The sequence below is a fragment of the Lynx canadensis genome, chromosome F1 (genome assembly GCF_007474595.2).
Source record: "Lynx canadensis isolate LIC74 chromosome F1, mLynCan4.pri.v2, whole genome shotgun sequence".
In the NCBI taxonomy this organism is placed as follows: domain Eukaryota; kingdom Metazoa; phylum Chordata; class Mammalia; order Carnivora; family Felidae; genus Lynx; species Lynx canadensis.
Window position 1 is genome coordinate 15,688,411 of NC_044319.2, and position 16,701 is coordinate 15,705,111.

Below are 16,701 nucleotides of genomic sequence, written 5' to 3' on the forward strand. Positions count from 1 at the left end.
CATGTTATACTTAATGAAAATGAGTTAGAAGTTTTCTTTCATGTCCAGTGCTTTGAAACAATTTGTACAACATTGGGACTATGTCCTCCCTGCAAGTTTGGTAGAATTTCTCTGTGAAACTGTCTAGGTGTGGTGCTTTTTTGTGAAGTAGTTTATTGATCATTTTCTCCGTTCCATGAAATTTCCTCTTTCTACTAGGTTCAATTTTGGTAGACTATGTTTCCGTACAAAATTATCAATTTTATCTAGGTTTTCAAATTTATTTATATAGAGGTGTACAAATTTCTTTTAATTTTTAAATTTCTTCATCAATGGTTATTTACCCCTTGATATTTTGTATTTTGTATATGTGTACTTTCAATGTTTCTTTCCTTGAAAAAGGTAGCTAGTGGTATGTCTATTTTGTTCATGTTTTCCCAAAGAATCAATATTTTGACTCATTAATTAAATCTGTAATTTTTGTGTCTATTTCATTAATGTTCTACTTTTGTTACTTCCTTCCTTGTGTTCTCTTTTGGCTTGCTGTATTCTTTTTCTAGCTATTTGATTGAGAATTTGATTCATTTTCATTCTTTTACCTTAAGTACTCTGAGTGTTTAAAGCCATAGTTTTTCTCTGATCACTGTTTTAAATACATTTAATAGATTCTTATCTTTACTGCTCGTTTTATTGTTGTTTTAAGTAATTCTGTTTACATTTTTCTTTTTCTTTTTTTAAACGTTTATTTTTGAGAGAGAGAGACACACAGAATCCAAAGCAGGATCCAGGCTCAGAGCTGTCAGCACAGAGCCTGACTCAGGGCTCGAACTCACAAACTGTGAGATCATGTCCTGAGCCAAAGTCGGCCGCTTAACCGGCTAAGCCACCCAGGCGCCCCTGCATTTTTCTTTACCGAGAACTATTAATAGAAAATTTTTAAATTTTTAGGTGGGTTTTTTTTTTAATTTATAATTTTAGTGCATGGCAGTCAGTGTTATTTTTAGTAGTTCTACTTCATGAAATTTACTGACTTTTTTAGTCCCACATTATCAGTTTTTCTGACTATTCCATATGTGCATGAAAATAAGGTATATTTTCTAGTCTCATTCTTACAGTATTTGATATATATGCATAAAGTCTACCTTATTGATTGTGTTGCTTAGCTCTTTTATATTACTTTGTCCACAGACCTGTGTGTTAAAGTCATCTATTATTAGTGTCTATCTAACATCTATTATCTATTTCTCTTTGCATCATCTGTAGTTTATACAGGTGGGTGCTGTGTTGCTTAATGCATATATAATCATAATTCTGTATCTTAATTACAGATTGTGACTTTTAGCTTTACGAAGTATCCTCATTTGTCAGATTTCATTCTTTTGTTGTCTTGATTCTACTTTGCCTGATACCTGGCTTTCAGTTCTTATTTGTTTTTTGTTGTTGTTTCCACTTGCCTGATGTATCTTTGCCCATTTGCCCTTTATTTTTAGCATTTTTGCATCATAATGTTTTAGGTATTTTTCTTGAATTTGCATAGAGATAAGTTTTGCTTTGTGAGCCAGTTTGAAAATCTTTTTCTTTAAATAGGCAATTAAAGGGGCACCTGGGTGGCTCAGTGGGTTAAGCGTTCGACTTCAGCTCAGGTCATGATCTTATGATTCATGGGTTCAAGCCCCACATCGGGCTCTGTGCTGACAGCTGAGAGCCTGGAGCCTGCTTTGGATTCTGTGTCTCCTCCCTCTCTCTGTGCCCTTCCCCAGCTCACGCTCTGTCTGTCTGTCTCTCTCTCTCTCTGTCTCAAAAATAAATAAACGTTTAAAAAAATAAAATAAAATAAATAGGGAATTAAAGCCCATTTTTATCTGTTGCCATGACTGATATGTTTGTTCTCAACTCTGTCATATTTTTATAAATAGTATATACTTTAGTTGTATTTACTGTATTTCTTTTTCTATATGATGTCTTCTTTGCTTGTTAAATTTTATTTTTGTATAGAAACATTTGTTTTTGTTCTAGTGATTACTTTTGTAAACTAGGAAAAGAAGAGCAAATTAAAGCCCAAAGTAAGTAGAAGGAAGAAAAGGATAAAGGTTAGAGTAAAAAATTAATTGTTCTTTGAAAAAAAAATTGATTAACTTCTAGCTATACAGATCAAGAAAAGGAGACAAGACACAAATTGCCAATATCAGATATAAGAGGATATCACTACAAATCCCTCAGATTAAAAAAGATAATAAGGAAGTGTTATGAGCAACATTTTGCCAATAAATTCAACAACCGATAGGAAATGGACAAATTCTTTGAAAAACACAGATTCCAGAAACTGACTCAAGAAGAAACAGAAAACCAGAACAACCCTACATCTATGAAAGTAATTGAAATAATAATTTAAAAACCTTCCCACCAAGAAAATGCTTGTCTCAGATGGTGAATTCTATCAAACATTTAAGGAAGAAATAATACTAATCCTATAGAAAGTCTTCCAGAAAAAGGAGGAGGAGGTTGCCAAATAAGGACAAAATACCCTGCTATCAAAACCATAGACACTTGGGGTGCCTGGGTGGCTCAGTCAGTTGGGCGTCTGACTTTGGCTCAGGTCTTGATCTTGCTGTTCAAGCCCCGGGTCAGACTCTTTGCTGACAGCTCAGAGCCTAGAGCCTGTTTCAGATTCTGTGTCTCCCTGTTTCTCTCTCTCTCTCTCTCTGCCCCTCCCCTGCTTGTGCTCGCTCGCTCTCTCTCTCTCTCTCTCTCTCTCTCTCTCAAAAATAAATAAACATTAAAAAAAAAAACAGATGTGGGGCGCCTGGGTGGCGCGGTCGGTTAAGCGTCCGACTTCAGCCAGGTCACGATCTCGCGGTCTGTGAGTTCGAGTCCCGTGTCAGGCTCTGGGCTGATGGCTCAGAGCCTGGAGCCTGTTTCCGGTTCTGTGTCTCCCTCTCTCTCTGCCCCTCCCCTGTTCATGCTCTGTCTCTCTTTGTCCCAAAAATAAATAAACGTTGAAAAAAAAATTAAAAAAAAAAAAAACAGATGTTAAAAGAAAACTAAAGATGGAGATCTCTCATTAATTTAGATGGGAAAATTTTTAATAAAATATTACTAAATTGATTCCAACTAAATATAGGAAGTGACTACACCATGACTAAATGGAGTTTATACCTCCATTAAGTTAATACTATTTTATAGTAACACTTAATTTCCCATTCAAAATAACCTAAATTCTTCATACTTTTTTTAAACAGATTTGACTCTTAATTTCATTCCACTGTTTTTTAATATTTATTTCTTTTGACATAGAGAATGTACGTGTGTGTGTGTGCAAGCGGGGAGGGACAGAGGGAGAGACAGAGAATCCCAAGTAGGCTTCTCACTGTCAGTGTGAGCCCACGCGAGGCTGTCTCATGAACTGTGAGATCATGACCTGAGCCGAAATGAAGAATCAGACACTTAATGGACTGAGCCCCCCAGGTGCCCCTTTCCCACTGTCTTCACATACGAAAATCCACTCTCTAAAACTAAAGATTTGCTACCACTGAGAATTTCCAAAATAATTTGCAAAAGTCATTGGATCCCATATTAAGAATTCCCTGCTTTGGGGATGATGGTCATATTCTATATCTTGATTGTGGTCATGGTTACATGAGTATATACATTTATCAGAACTCATTGTTCTGTACACTTAAAATAAATAAGGTTGATTTTTAAAAATTTTCCTGCTTTAGGTGCACCTGGGTCACTCGGTTGGTTAAGTGTCCAAGTCTTGATTTCGACTCAGGTCATGATCTCATGGTTGTGTGATCCAGCCCCCTTACGCTCTGCACGAAGCATGGGATTGGGATTCTCTGTCTCCCTCTCTCTCTGCCCCTCCCCAACTTGTGCTTCCTCTTGCTCTCAAAATAAATAAACTTAAAAAAAAAAATTCCTGCTTTAACCATAGCTTGGGTTTTACATCTGATGGTAGTTGCAAATATCTGAAGAATATCCTTAACAGAGAAAGATTTGGAATCCCTTCCAGTTCTGAACCTGCCTTTCAAATGAACCTGATTTATACCATAATGAAATCCCCTTGTTTGTGGAGTAGAATGCACTTGTTTGTGCACTAGTTCTGTGCAGATGCAAAAAAAGTCACCATTTAGGGCATTAACACATGTGACTCATTTAAATTATTTTCTAACTTAAGTCTATTTAATTTCCTTCTTTTTCATTAGAACTGGCTTAATTCATACAGTGTCATTTGTCCATAAAGATAAATTAAAAAATTGTCTTTCAACATTAAGTTTGCCATTCACTCCTGGTAGAACAACTCTACTTAACTTTGCTTATTCACTTTTATTGTTTTCAGCTTTATTCATTTTTCAAATTGCATCTCCATTCATTAGAAGAAACTGAAAGTAAGCTCATTACCATAATAGTGTGGGATTTAAAATCCAGATCTCCTATAAACTTTTATTTAAAACAGATACTTTAAAAAGCATTATTTTCTTAACCTGGTTGTTTGGTCAAGGATAGACTCCAGTCTATCCTTTGCTCTAATGGTAGATCACTAGTATCTTTTTTCTTCTTGGTGGAAAAAGGAGAAGTGACAGTTTAACTAGACTATCAAAAGTATTAGTTTGACTCTTTGTTGTCAAACAAATATTTTCTAACATAGATTTTCACGTCTTCTTGCCATTTAATGTTTCCAGTAAGTAGTGAATATAATAGTGCTTTGTTCATAAAGTTTAAACTTAGTGATCATTGGTTTATAATCACTAAGTTAGGAAAAAGAATTTATATTTTAACAAGATCCAAAAGAATGTTAAGGCACTGCTTCGCAAAGAGATATGATACCACACTTGTGTTTAAGTTAAGAGATCAGAGTGAAGAAGAGAAAAAAGGAAAGAAGATACAGTCATGACTACAGTTCTGCATGCTGTGAAGGCCAGCACACAGAATTTAGGGCTAGGCCTTGAATTTTGCCTTGATTTTATAGCCGCCAAGTTGGGGTTGCCAGATAAAATACAGGGTGCCCAGTTAAATACAAGTTTCAGATACACAACAAGTAATTTTGTAGTGTAAGCATGTCCTTTGTTTTTATTTGCTGTGCCATAGAGAATACAATGCAGTCATTCTGACTACTAAGTTACCTGGGTAAGCAACCTCAGCTAAAATATGGAGGTAACCTATTTTATTTCCTGAACCCCAAGGGTCTCACTCAGATGATTTGAAAACCTGTGCCATAAAAATTGGAGAGCTCATTAATATTTTCCGCTACAAGTATAGCCAACCTTATGGCCCTAATGGCTTCATTTTAGAATTTGCATTTGTTTCTAATGTACTTGGGATAAAACAGTCTTAATCAAATATTCAAATTGCTATGGCTTATCTTGTATCCTGCCTAATATTCTGATTTTTAAAAAAAAATTTTTTTTAATGTTTATTTTTGAAGGAGAGACAGAACTTGAGCAGGGGAGGGGCAGAGAGAGAGGGAGACACAGAATCCAAAGCAGGCTCCAGGCTCTGAGCCATCAGCACAGAGCCCGACATGGGGCTCGAACTCACAATCTGTGAGATCATGACCTGACTGAAGTCAGTCGCGCACCTGACTGAGCCACCCAGGTGCCCCAGTAATATTCTTTTTGATGAGCATGAAAAAACCCTGTCCTAAGAGAATACATCATCTGCATTGGAGGTCACTCCTAACTGTATTCTTCCTGTGCTGATAATAGACATCATGTGTAGCACAATCTTCTGAATGAGAACAAACCACAGGGAGGGTAGCATTGACTGTTTCCCTCTTCCACGTTGCACCCTGACCCTTTTACTCTACGTACTGATGGCAGGATATACAAAATATTGGGATTTGTGGCTGGACCGCACAACAAGGTAATATCCTTGTTGCCATTTCGCCTCCATTCTGATATCTGTATATCAGAGTGGTTTGATCCTCTGAAGTTTTCATGAGTCTCTCTCCTCAGTATATTCATTCTTGCTTGTGGAATTGCTGACACCCTCATTCTTTTTTTAAACTGGCCCCTTAGGGTTTCTCTTTCAGCAACTTATCCTCCTCTGAAAGCTTTTTCTGATTTTTTTTATATGCCTCATAGTTCTGGAATTATAATTTGATGTAGTTAGTTTCATTTATTTTTAATGTTAAATGTAGATTTTGATACTTCATTTTAGAAAAACAGATTTTATTTTTCTTAAACTGCTTGAATCACAAATTATTATTTCTAAAATTTTAATTGTGTCCTCAGTACTTTCCTTTGTTCCCCACCTTTTTTTTAAATGAATAAATGTTATTTTTTTAGAGCAGTTTTAAGTTCACAGCTAAATGGAACAGAGTTCCCATGTACCCCATTTACACACACACTCCCATCCCTATTGTCAACATCCTGCACCAGAAAGGTACATTTGTTACAACTGATGAACTTACAGTGACAAGTAAATCATCATCAAGAGTAAATTAAATGTGGTCACAGTTGTTTTTCTTTTATTCTTACCGAACTTTGAACAGGTGATGGAAAGTGAAGAGTTCATGTTGCTTCCAGCCAATCAGCTCATTGATATAATATCTAGTGATGAACTAAACGTTCGCAGTGAAGAACAGGTGTTCAATGCAGTGATGGCCTGGGTCAAATACAGTATTCAAGAAAGACGTCCTCAGTTACCCCAGGTATGGCGAAAATGTTTCTTCAAGTAACTGCCCTTTTTGTACTGGATGAAATAATAAATGTTTGACTTACAAAAAATAAGCGATTGTCACTGTCCCTTATATTAGACTGTAAGAGACACCATCTATCCCAAATAATCAAGAAGATAGTGTTTAGAGGCATTTTAAGTGTTTATCATTTTGAACTTTTTGCTCCTTGGCTTCCTCTCTATTTTGCATCAACTCTAGGTTAGGGTTATAGCACAAGTCAGAACCTAAAGGTGTAAATGAACAAAAGAAAGCAAGGATGGCAATTATCGTGCTTCCCTTCCTTATGACTTGGAAATCTAATCACATTTGGAAGAGTAAAGGGATGATATGGGCCGTAAGTGGTCACTAAATGAATGTTTAATGTTCTTGTTATTATGACTATAGTCTTTAGCAGTTTAATAGGATATTCTTCTGGATTGTTTCAGTCCAGTTATATAAGCTAATTATAGAAGAGCTTATAACATATTGCTGAAAGCTAGGGGCGCCTGGGTGGCTCAGTCGATTGGGCGGCCCACTGCGGCTCAGGTCATGATCTCGCCATCTGTGAGTTCGAGCCCCGCGTTGGGCTCTGTGCTGACAGCTCAGAGCCTGGAGCCTGCTTCCAATTCTGTGCCTCCCTCTTTTTCTTCCCCTTCCCTGCTTGGTCTCTGTCTCTCTCTCTCTCTCTCTCTCAAAAATAATAAACATTAAAAAAAATTAAAAAAAATTTTTTTTAAAAACATATTGCTGAAAGCTCAAAGTGGCATTCTAAAATGATATTAGTATGCTTTCAATTTTCTGACTATTCTGATTACTGAATTGATGGAATAAACTTAGGTTTAGTATTTATGCCTTCCCTCTCTTTATTATTTATTAATTAAATCAAATTAATTCAGTTAGATCCCAAAGCAAGTGGAAAGACTATGGGAACTTGTGTTACGTATTCTGTTAAATATCTTGCAGGTGGGAGCTCGTGCCTTTAACGATATTTATTATCTCTTAGGTGCTGCAGCATGTTCGTCTGCCTTTGCTTAGTCCCAAGTTCCTGGTGGGCACCGTAGGCTCTGATCCCCTCATCAAAAGTGATGAGGAGTGCAGGTATGAATGGCCCTGGGTGGGAAAAATCAACAACTAAGCATTTCTGTTTTCTTCTAATTTCTTTATTTGTGTTGCTTCCTAAATGTTGTATTTCTTAGTGCTGACACCAGAGCAGTATTTAACAGGTTTTTCTTCTGGGTTAGGGTCAAGAGGAGGAGATGGAAGAAGAGAGGACTGAGCTTCCAGTATTCCATTCCATTAGTTTTTATGTGTGGTGCTTATTGGTGTAGAAGTGGCAATAAAGAGGTAGATTTCTAAGATTTTAATGCAAGCTTGAATTTGAAGAGGCAATTCTCTGCTAATATATGTTTTTCTTGAGATAAATAACGCTGTTGAATCTGTCAGAAAGTACCAAGAGCACTGTTCCTTCCATCACATATAGCTGCTTAGGGAATAGGACCAGCCTTGCTTTCTGAGGTTGTGGACAGAGTCAAAGGTCTGCTCGTCAAGTAGCTGTGGAAGGGTTTCCACCAGAGCTTGGTGGGGTAGTTTCATGATGTTCTTCGTGAAAGAAATTCTAAATGCTTCTATAGCATAAGCAAAACACCTATTTTATTGGGCTATCTCTGTAATATAGACACAAATTGATAAATTACTTTTCCCAGTTTGATAGATTTTAAGATTTAGGTTCAAATCAAACTATATGGTGTTTTTAACCATTTTTTCCCTAGCATGTTCTATATATAAAAATGAAAAGAACTCCTTGAAATATATTGACCTTTGGGTCTCCCTTAGTGACTAAAGAAACTTGCTTTAGTGTTAGGAATCCCTAGAACAGAAGTAGAACATGTAGATTCGTTTGCATTTCTTCTATAATCTGAAGCCTGTCCCTTAGAAAAATGTCAGAGGGGGTTTTAGATATTTGGGGTTTTATTTTTTTATTTTTAAATGTTTGTTTATTTTGAGAGAGAGTGTGTGAGCGAGTGGGGGAGGGACAGAGAGAAAGGGAGAGAGAGAAACCCACATAGGCTCCCCACTCAGCACAGAGCCCAACATGGGGCTTGATCTCAGGTGCGCGAGATCACGACCTGAGCCAATATCAAGAGTCGGATGCTTAACTGACTGAGCTACCCAGGTGCCCTGATATTTGTATTTTAAATAAAAACCAGACAAATGGCAATTAATTCCCTCAAGTATGTATAGTAGAAGAAGGAAAACCATATGGAATTACGGATTCTGAAATCTGAAGAAACAATGCAAAAGTGCTCCCCATCCATAAAACATAAATCAGATTGTACTGATTCTGATGCACCAAGTAGAGGTACTTCCAAAGTCACTTTTAAAGGAAACCCTTTACTGATATCCTGACCTCACCATTTACTAGATGTGGGACCTTAGGCAAGTTATCTTAACCTCTTTCTGCTATGGTTTCTTCATCTGTAAAGTAGGGACAATAATAGTACCCCCAGTGGTGGGGATTGTTGAGTTAATATATACTAAACTCTTATAACAAGGACTGACACATAGCTATAAGTGTTCTCATTGTTACTATTAATTTTGGGTTGGCTTGCTAAGTTTTAGCTCTATAGTACTGTCTCTAGGAGAGTACTATAAATCCTCAACACTTAAAAACTGGCTATTAAGAGATCCCAGTCTTTGTTTTTAAGGCTGAGGAAGCTTGAGAAAGTTCTTGGTCATCAGCTTGGGTTTTGGGTGGGGAGGAGCTGTTGGTTTGGGGTTTGTTTTTTGTTTGTTTTTTTTTAGGATAAGTAAACTCAAAAGGGGCCCTATCAAAACCACATATTGGAAGTACATTATTGGGTCATGCTTGGGATTGGTCCTGCAGGAATAAATTACTCTTTTTAGCATAAAAAGCTAGAGAAATGAAAATATATTTTAGGAAACACTTTCAAGATTGGGAAAGAACAGAGTTTGCACTAATCAGGTCCTGAATCACTCAAAGAGAGGACTCAAGTGAGCTAAGTATGTATGTGAATAGTTTGTATTAGGATATTGTATTTAACAAGTGTAATTACTAGGTTCTTCTCAGAAAGTACCTGAAGAGACAGGGAAAAAAATTGTTCCTCCTCAGTAGACTTGCTGAAAGTAAACCATTTCATACAGTACCAGATAGCAAATTAATATTAAATGACAGTACACTGTTTCTTCTTAACAATCCAATTTTTGACTTAGTTTTATTATTTAATTAATCTGACAACTATCTAGTGCCAAGGCTGATGTGCTACTCTGCCAGTATCCTGCAGAATCTAGTAAAATTCATGAGAAAGCAATAACTATGCAGGTTGGTAATTGAGTTGTAAATTTTAGTTTCCCGTAAGTTATCGGTGGTCCCAAGCATAATGAGTTTCAGGCTAAATTTGCACTAAGATAGAAAGTCATGATGGAAATACCAATCAATTTACAACTCATAGTATGACTGGCATCATTTCTCTCATGTTTGTGACTTTTTAATATCGGCTGGCATTCATGATTTGGTTTGATTTATGCTTGCTCCCCTTTGCCAATTTACGTATTCCTAAACCATATTGGAATTTGACTAACAATATTATTTAGACATTTGGAATAAAGGCAGAATTTTCTCCACAGAGACTTGGTAGATGAAGCTAAAAACTATCTCCTCTTACCTCAAGAACGACCACTGATGCAAGGACCAAGGACAAGACCACGGAAACCTATCCGATGTGGAGAAGTACTCTTCGCAGGTTTGGGTCTTAATATACTCTGATTAAACTGAATGTTTTCCTACATGTTAAACTGTCATTTGAGTAGTCCTTTGGACAATTGTGATATCCACTGTCATAAGAGACACATAATAAGTTACCATGTAGCTTGACTCCTTAACTCATGATCCAACACTGGTATTCTCCAAGAGTGCTCTATTTTTATGTAAGTCTAAAAATGTCATGCAGTAGATATTTTGTTAAAATGAGTCATATGCATTTTTTATATACCAGTGTGCAAGTCACCTCATAATTACCTAGAACTGTCAAAAAACATGATCTTTACAGGGAGGCCTGGGTGGCTCAGTTGGTTAAGGCATCCGACTTCGGCTCGGGTCATGATCTCGTGGTTCGTGGGTCTGAGCCCCACATCAGGCTCCATGCTTGCTGATAGCTTGGAGCCTGGAGCCTGCTTCAGATTCTGTGTCTTCCTCTCTCTCTCCTCTTCCACTCACACTCTGTCTCTCTCTCAAAAATAAGTAAACATTTAAAAAAAGTTTAAAAAACAAAACATTATCTTACATTAAACAGTTACACACTTTCCTAGCTCCACTGAGCTAGATTGAGCCCAAGACAGCCTGCTGTATCATTTTGCTCCTACTCTCTGCTCCTTAATCTTTAAGAACTTTCATCCTCAGATGTCACTTCCATCCATGTAAATTCAGCTCCCTTGTTCACCTGAATAACAGCTTTCTCACAGTTGCATCAAACTACTTTTTACTAGTTCTGTCTTAGTCCATCGGGCTATTCTAACAGAAAACCAGAAACTGGGTGGTTATAAACAACATAAATTTATCTCTCACAGTTCTGGAGGCTAGGAAGTCTAAGATTAAGGCACCAGGAGATTCCATGTCTGGTGAGGGCCCACCTGCTTCTTCATGGAGGTTGGTCTTCTTATCTTTTTGCTGTGTTCTTACATGGAGGTAGGGGCAAGGGAACTTTCTGAGGTCTCCTTTATAAGAGCACTGATCCCATTCATAAAAGCTCTGCCCTTATGACCTAAGCACCTTGAAAAGGCCCTACCTCCTAATACCAACACACTGGGGACTAGATTTCAACATATAAATTTTGGTGGGACATACATACATTCAGTCTGTAGCAAGTTCTCTGAATTTTTTTTCTAATTCTGATTCGTGGAGCTAACCGGGACGCATAGTATTTGTATTTAAGCTCCCAACTTTCACTAATTCCATGGCTCCTTAGATGTAGACATCCTTGGATTCTTTTGTCCCATTTTAATATATGAAGTGTTCTATTCCTTTTCATCAGGGAATTTTGTGCAATCTCTGGGGCCTAGTATCCTTTTCCATCAGCCTAACTACTGCCTATCTTTTTCTTCCCAATTTAATTTTCTCTTGGCATGTGGGAATATATTTTCCCCTATATTTTTAGAAGGAAAATTTGATAATTTATGTTTTTAGCTCTCTCTTTTTAAGTTTTTTTATCTAAATTTCTTCATGTAGAGGATTGTAGTATTTCTGCAAGAAGAAAATTGATGCCAGGTTTTCTTTTTCACTCCAGTCCTCATCAGACTTTTTTTTCTCTTTTGAAGAATTTCTTTATTTTTGTTTTAGATTTCAAACTTATTAATTCATTATGCACTGAATTCTCCCATACATCTAGTGTCCAAATGTTTCTGTTATTAATAGATTTATAATTTGTATTATTATTCTTATTTATTCCTATGTATGCGTGATCATATTCACCTGCTATGTGGGTTTACACAGACATTTGCATGCTCGCACCTACATACATCTGCATCCTTGCTCTCCCATAGAGCAGTCTTAGAGTTTCTCTTTCCCACTTTTGAAAGTTGATGGTCTATTTTGAAATTAGAAGGCTGCAAGATCTAATTATTTGTGGTACCTGTGTCTTCATGATGTCATGTTGTTTTTGGGAATTCTAGTAGTAGGACCATCTTTATGGAGTTACGTCCATTATTATGAAGATCTATTAACTATTTTGTTTGGCTATTGTTTTAATAGCTAGAGTAGGAGCCTTTTTTTTTTAACTTTTGGACGCTTTTTTTTTAAATTTTTTAAAATGTTTTATTTATTTTTGACAGAGAGAGAGACAGAGCATGAGTGGGGGAGGAGCAGAGAGAGAGGGAGACACAGAAGCTGAAGTAGGCTCCAGGCTCTTAGCTGTCAGCACAGAGCCCAACGCGGGGCTCGAACTCACGACTACAAGATCATGACCTGAGTCGAAGTCGGACGCTCAACCGACTGAACCACCCAGGCGCCCCTAGACCTCACTTTTTAAGCTCCATAATGTAGCCCTTATTTTGGATTGGAATAGAGATGATTTGAAAGAATAATAAATTAAAATTATCTGCTATAACCACTTCTTTATTCAGGGAGCACTCTGAGAAGCTCTGTGGAACTCAGTTTGAACTTGTTATTCTGGTTATGAAAAATGTAGTTTCTTCAAAACATTTCCTGACCTTAAATGTCAGTTTGGATAATGTAGAATTCTCTATAGAGTGTAGATTAAACAGAAAGTAAAGTATTTTATAGCATAAATCATAAGAATTTTTGTGTTATTTTCAGTTATAAGAGGACCTATTAAGAGACTGTGAATAGATGAGTCAAAATCCCCCTCCCCAGTAGAATAAAAAGAAAACTAGGCTTCTGAATTATAGTTCTTTTTTTTTTTTTGAGACTGAGCCACCCAGGTACCCCACAAAGTTATTATATTATTGACTGTATTCCCTGTGCTCTACATTACATCCCCATGACTAATTTATTTTATACTGGACGTTTATACCTTTTTAATCCCCTTCACCTATTTTGCCTGCCCCCCAACCCTTCTCCACTCTGGTAACCAACAGTTTGTTTCCTGTATCTATGAGTTTGTTTCTGTTTTGTTTTGTTTCCACGTAAGTGAAATTGTACAGCATTTGTCTGACTTATTTCACTTGATTGGATCCCTAGATCCAACTATGTTGTCGCAAATGACAAGATTTCCTTCTTTTTTATGGATGAGTAATATTCAATTGTGTATATATAGTATATCTCATTCATTTATAAATGGATACTTAGGTTGCTTTCATATCTTGGCTATTATAAATAATGCTGCATTGAATATAGGGGTTCATATTTCTCTTTGAATTAGTGTTTTCATTTTCTTTGGATAAATATTCAGAAGTGGGATTGCTGGGTCATATGATAGTTCTATTTTTAATTTTTTGAGGCCTCCATATTGTTTTCCAGAATGACTGCACCAATTTATGCTTCTACTAACAGTGTATGAGGATTCCCTTTTCTTCACATCCTCACCAATGCTGGTTATTTTTTGTCAGGTTTTAGTTCTTTAAGCTTTCGATAACAAATTACATTTATGTAGTATTTTATTCTTTAGAAAGCAGTTTAATGTATTTATTATTTCATTTTAAAATTTTTGTTCCTTATTTAACAAATAAGGTAGTTTATAAGATATTCTCAAGATCACATCACTTAGCAGAGGTAACACTCAAACTCCAGTCTTCTAACTAAATTCAGTGTTTTATCCATTAAATGCCACTTACTTCCCAATCTGACTTAAACTGGTGTCCTTGCTGTTCTCTGTAAAATGGATTTATTTAGAAAATTAAAGATTATCGCAACCCCAGTGGAATAAGTAAAAGTCATAACTTATGTTTTGACCTGCTTCTAGAGATATTTGGTAAGTCCAAGCAATAGGTCACGATTTGAAGTTTTGAAGTGAGTGATACATTCTGTGCATTAGAACAAGTATTCTCTTGACCACTTGTATTACTTCCCCCAGTTGGTGGCTGGTGCAGTGGAGATGCTATTTCTAGTGTTGAACGGTATGATCCACAGACCAATGAATGGCGAATGGTAGCTTCGATGAGCAAAAGGCGATGTGGAGTTGGGGTCAGTGTTCTTGATGACCTGCTGTATGCAGTAGGAGGCCATGATGGATCCTCATATCTCAATAGTGTTGAAAGGTAAGTAAGGTCAATTTCAAATTTTATTCTCTGCTATTCATGTAGTTTTCACTTGAGATGTTAGCCAGGAAACAAATGTGTTTTGCTGTTTTAGTATTGCATCTACTAGTTGGCAGCCTTGACCACTTAGCATAACATATGAGTCCTTTATAATTTAACTTCCACCTGACCTATTTTTCCAGTCTGTCTCCCCTGGCATACTCCTATTCCCTAATGCTACTGCAGACCCACCAAATTGCCTGTGGTTCCTTGGGCATGCTAAATCCTTTTATTTCTCTTTGCCTACTCATATGCTTGCTGTTCTTTCTTCCCTGGAATATCTCTACAAGACTCAATGTTTTTACTTCTTATATAAAGCCTTCTCTGACTCCCTACAGACTATTGATTACTCATTCCTCTGCTCTTTCATAAGTATTTTGAATATACTTGTACATATCTGATTGGCTATCATTGTTAAAATGTCTTTTCCCATATCTATCCCAGTGCCTGGCACATTAGAATTCTACAGTAATTGATTTTTAATAACTTCTGGCTTCTGGCTCACGTACACCCTTTGTCATTCAGCTGTGCTGATTTACAGTGATTCTTGGCATTTCTTAAACATGTCTGTGAAATCCTGCAGCATAGCAGGGCTGGTTCAATATTTGCAAATCAATCAATGTGATATATCACATTAATAAAAGAAAGGATAAGAACCATATGATCCTGTCAATAGATACAGAAAAAAACAGTTGACAAAACACAGCATCATTTCTTAATAAAAACCCTCAAGAAAGTCGGGATAGAAGGAACATACCTTAACATCATAAAAGCTGTATACGAAAAGCCCACAGCCAGTATCATCCTCAATGGGGAAAAACTGAGAGTTTTCCCCCTGAGATCAGGAACACGTCAGAGATGTTCATTCTCACCACTGTTGTTTAACATAGTATTGGAAGTCCTAGCCTCAGCAATCAGACAACACAGAGAAATAAAAGGCATCCAAGTTGGCAAAGAAGTCAAACTTTCACTCTACCTGGAAAACATGAAAGACTCCACCAAAAAGCTGCTAGAACTGATACATGAATCCAGCAAAGTCGCAGGATACAAAATCACTGTACAAATATCAGTTGCATTTCTATACACCTATAATGAAGCAACAGAAAGAGAAACCAAGAAATCGATCCCACTTACAATTCCACCAAGAACCATAAAATACCTAGGAATAAACCTAACCAAAGATGTAAAAGATCTGTATGCTGAAAACTATAGAAAACTTATGAAGGAAATTGAAGAAGACACAAAGAAATGGAAAAACATTCCATGCTCATGGATTGGAAGAACAAATTATCATTAAAATGTTGATACTATCCAAAGCAATCTACACATTCAATGCAGTCCCAATCAAAATTGCACCAGCATTCTTCTCAAAGCTAGAACAAACAATCCTAAAATTTGTATGGAACCACAGAAGACCCCAAATACCCAAAGTAATGTTGAAAAAGAAAACCAAAGCGGGAGGCATGACAATCCCAGACTTTAGCCTCTGCTACAAAGCTGTAATCATCAAGACAGTATGGTATTGGCACAAAAACAGACACATAGACCAATGGAATAGAGAACCCAGAATTGAATGCACAAATGTATGGCCAGCTAACTTTTACAAAGCAGGAAAGAGTCTCCAATGGAAAAAAGACAGTCTCTTTAGCAAACGGTGTTGGGAGAACTGGACAGCAACATGCAGAACAATGAAACTAGACCACTTTCTTACAACATACACAAAAACAAACTCAAAATGGATGAAAGACCTAAATGTGAGACAGGAAACCATCAAAACCCTAGAGGAGAAATCAGGCAACAACCTCTTTGACCTCAGCTGCAGCAATTTTTTGCTCAACACATGTCCAAAGGCAAGGGAATTAAAAGCAAAAGTAAACTATTGGGACCTCATCAAGATAAAAAGCTTCTGGACTGCAAAGGAAACAGTCAACAAAACTAAAAGACAGCCGACAGAATGGGAAAAGATATTTGCAAATGACATATTAGATAAAGGGTTAGTATCCAAAATCTATAAAGAACTTACCAAACTCCACACCCAAAAAAACAAATAATCCAGTGAAGAAAAAGGCAGAAGACATGAATAGACACTTTTCCAAAGAAGACATCTAGACATGTGAAAAGATGCTCAGCATCCCTCATCATCAGGGAAATACAAATCAAAACCGCACTGAGATACCACCTCACGCTGGTCAGAGTGGCTAAAATTAACAACTCAGGAAACAACAGATGCTGGTGAGGATGTAGAGAAAGGGGAACCCTCTTACACTGTTGGTGGGAATGCAAATGGTGCAGCCACT

The 16,701-nt window shown here is 36.8% G+C and overlaps 1 protein-coding gene across 2 annotated transcripts in view; it reads left to right on the forward strand.

The window, feature by feature from the left end:
- The window catches only part of KLHL20 (kelch like family member 20), a 65,035-nt gene that overhangs the window by 25,693 nt on the left and 22,641 nt on the right, over positions 1-16,701 (forward strand). For both annotated transcript variants that reach the window (XM_030302576.1, XM_030302575.2), the window contains exons 4-7: positions 6,473-6,631; positions 7,641-7,735; positions 10,283-10,398; positions 14,182-14,365. In XM_030302576.1, the coding sequence (XP_030158436.1) occupies positions 6,473-6,631; positions 7,641-7,735; positions 10,283-10,398; positions 14,182-14,365 (554 nt within the window). The remainder of the gene's footprint in view (positions 1-6,472; positions 6,632-7,640; positions 7,736-10,282; positions 10,399-14,181; positions 14,366-16,701) is intronic.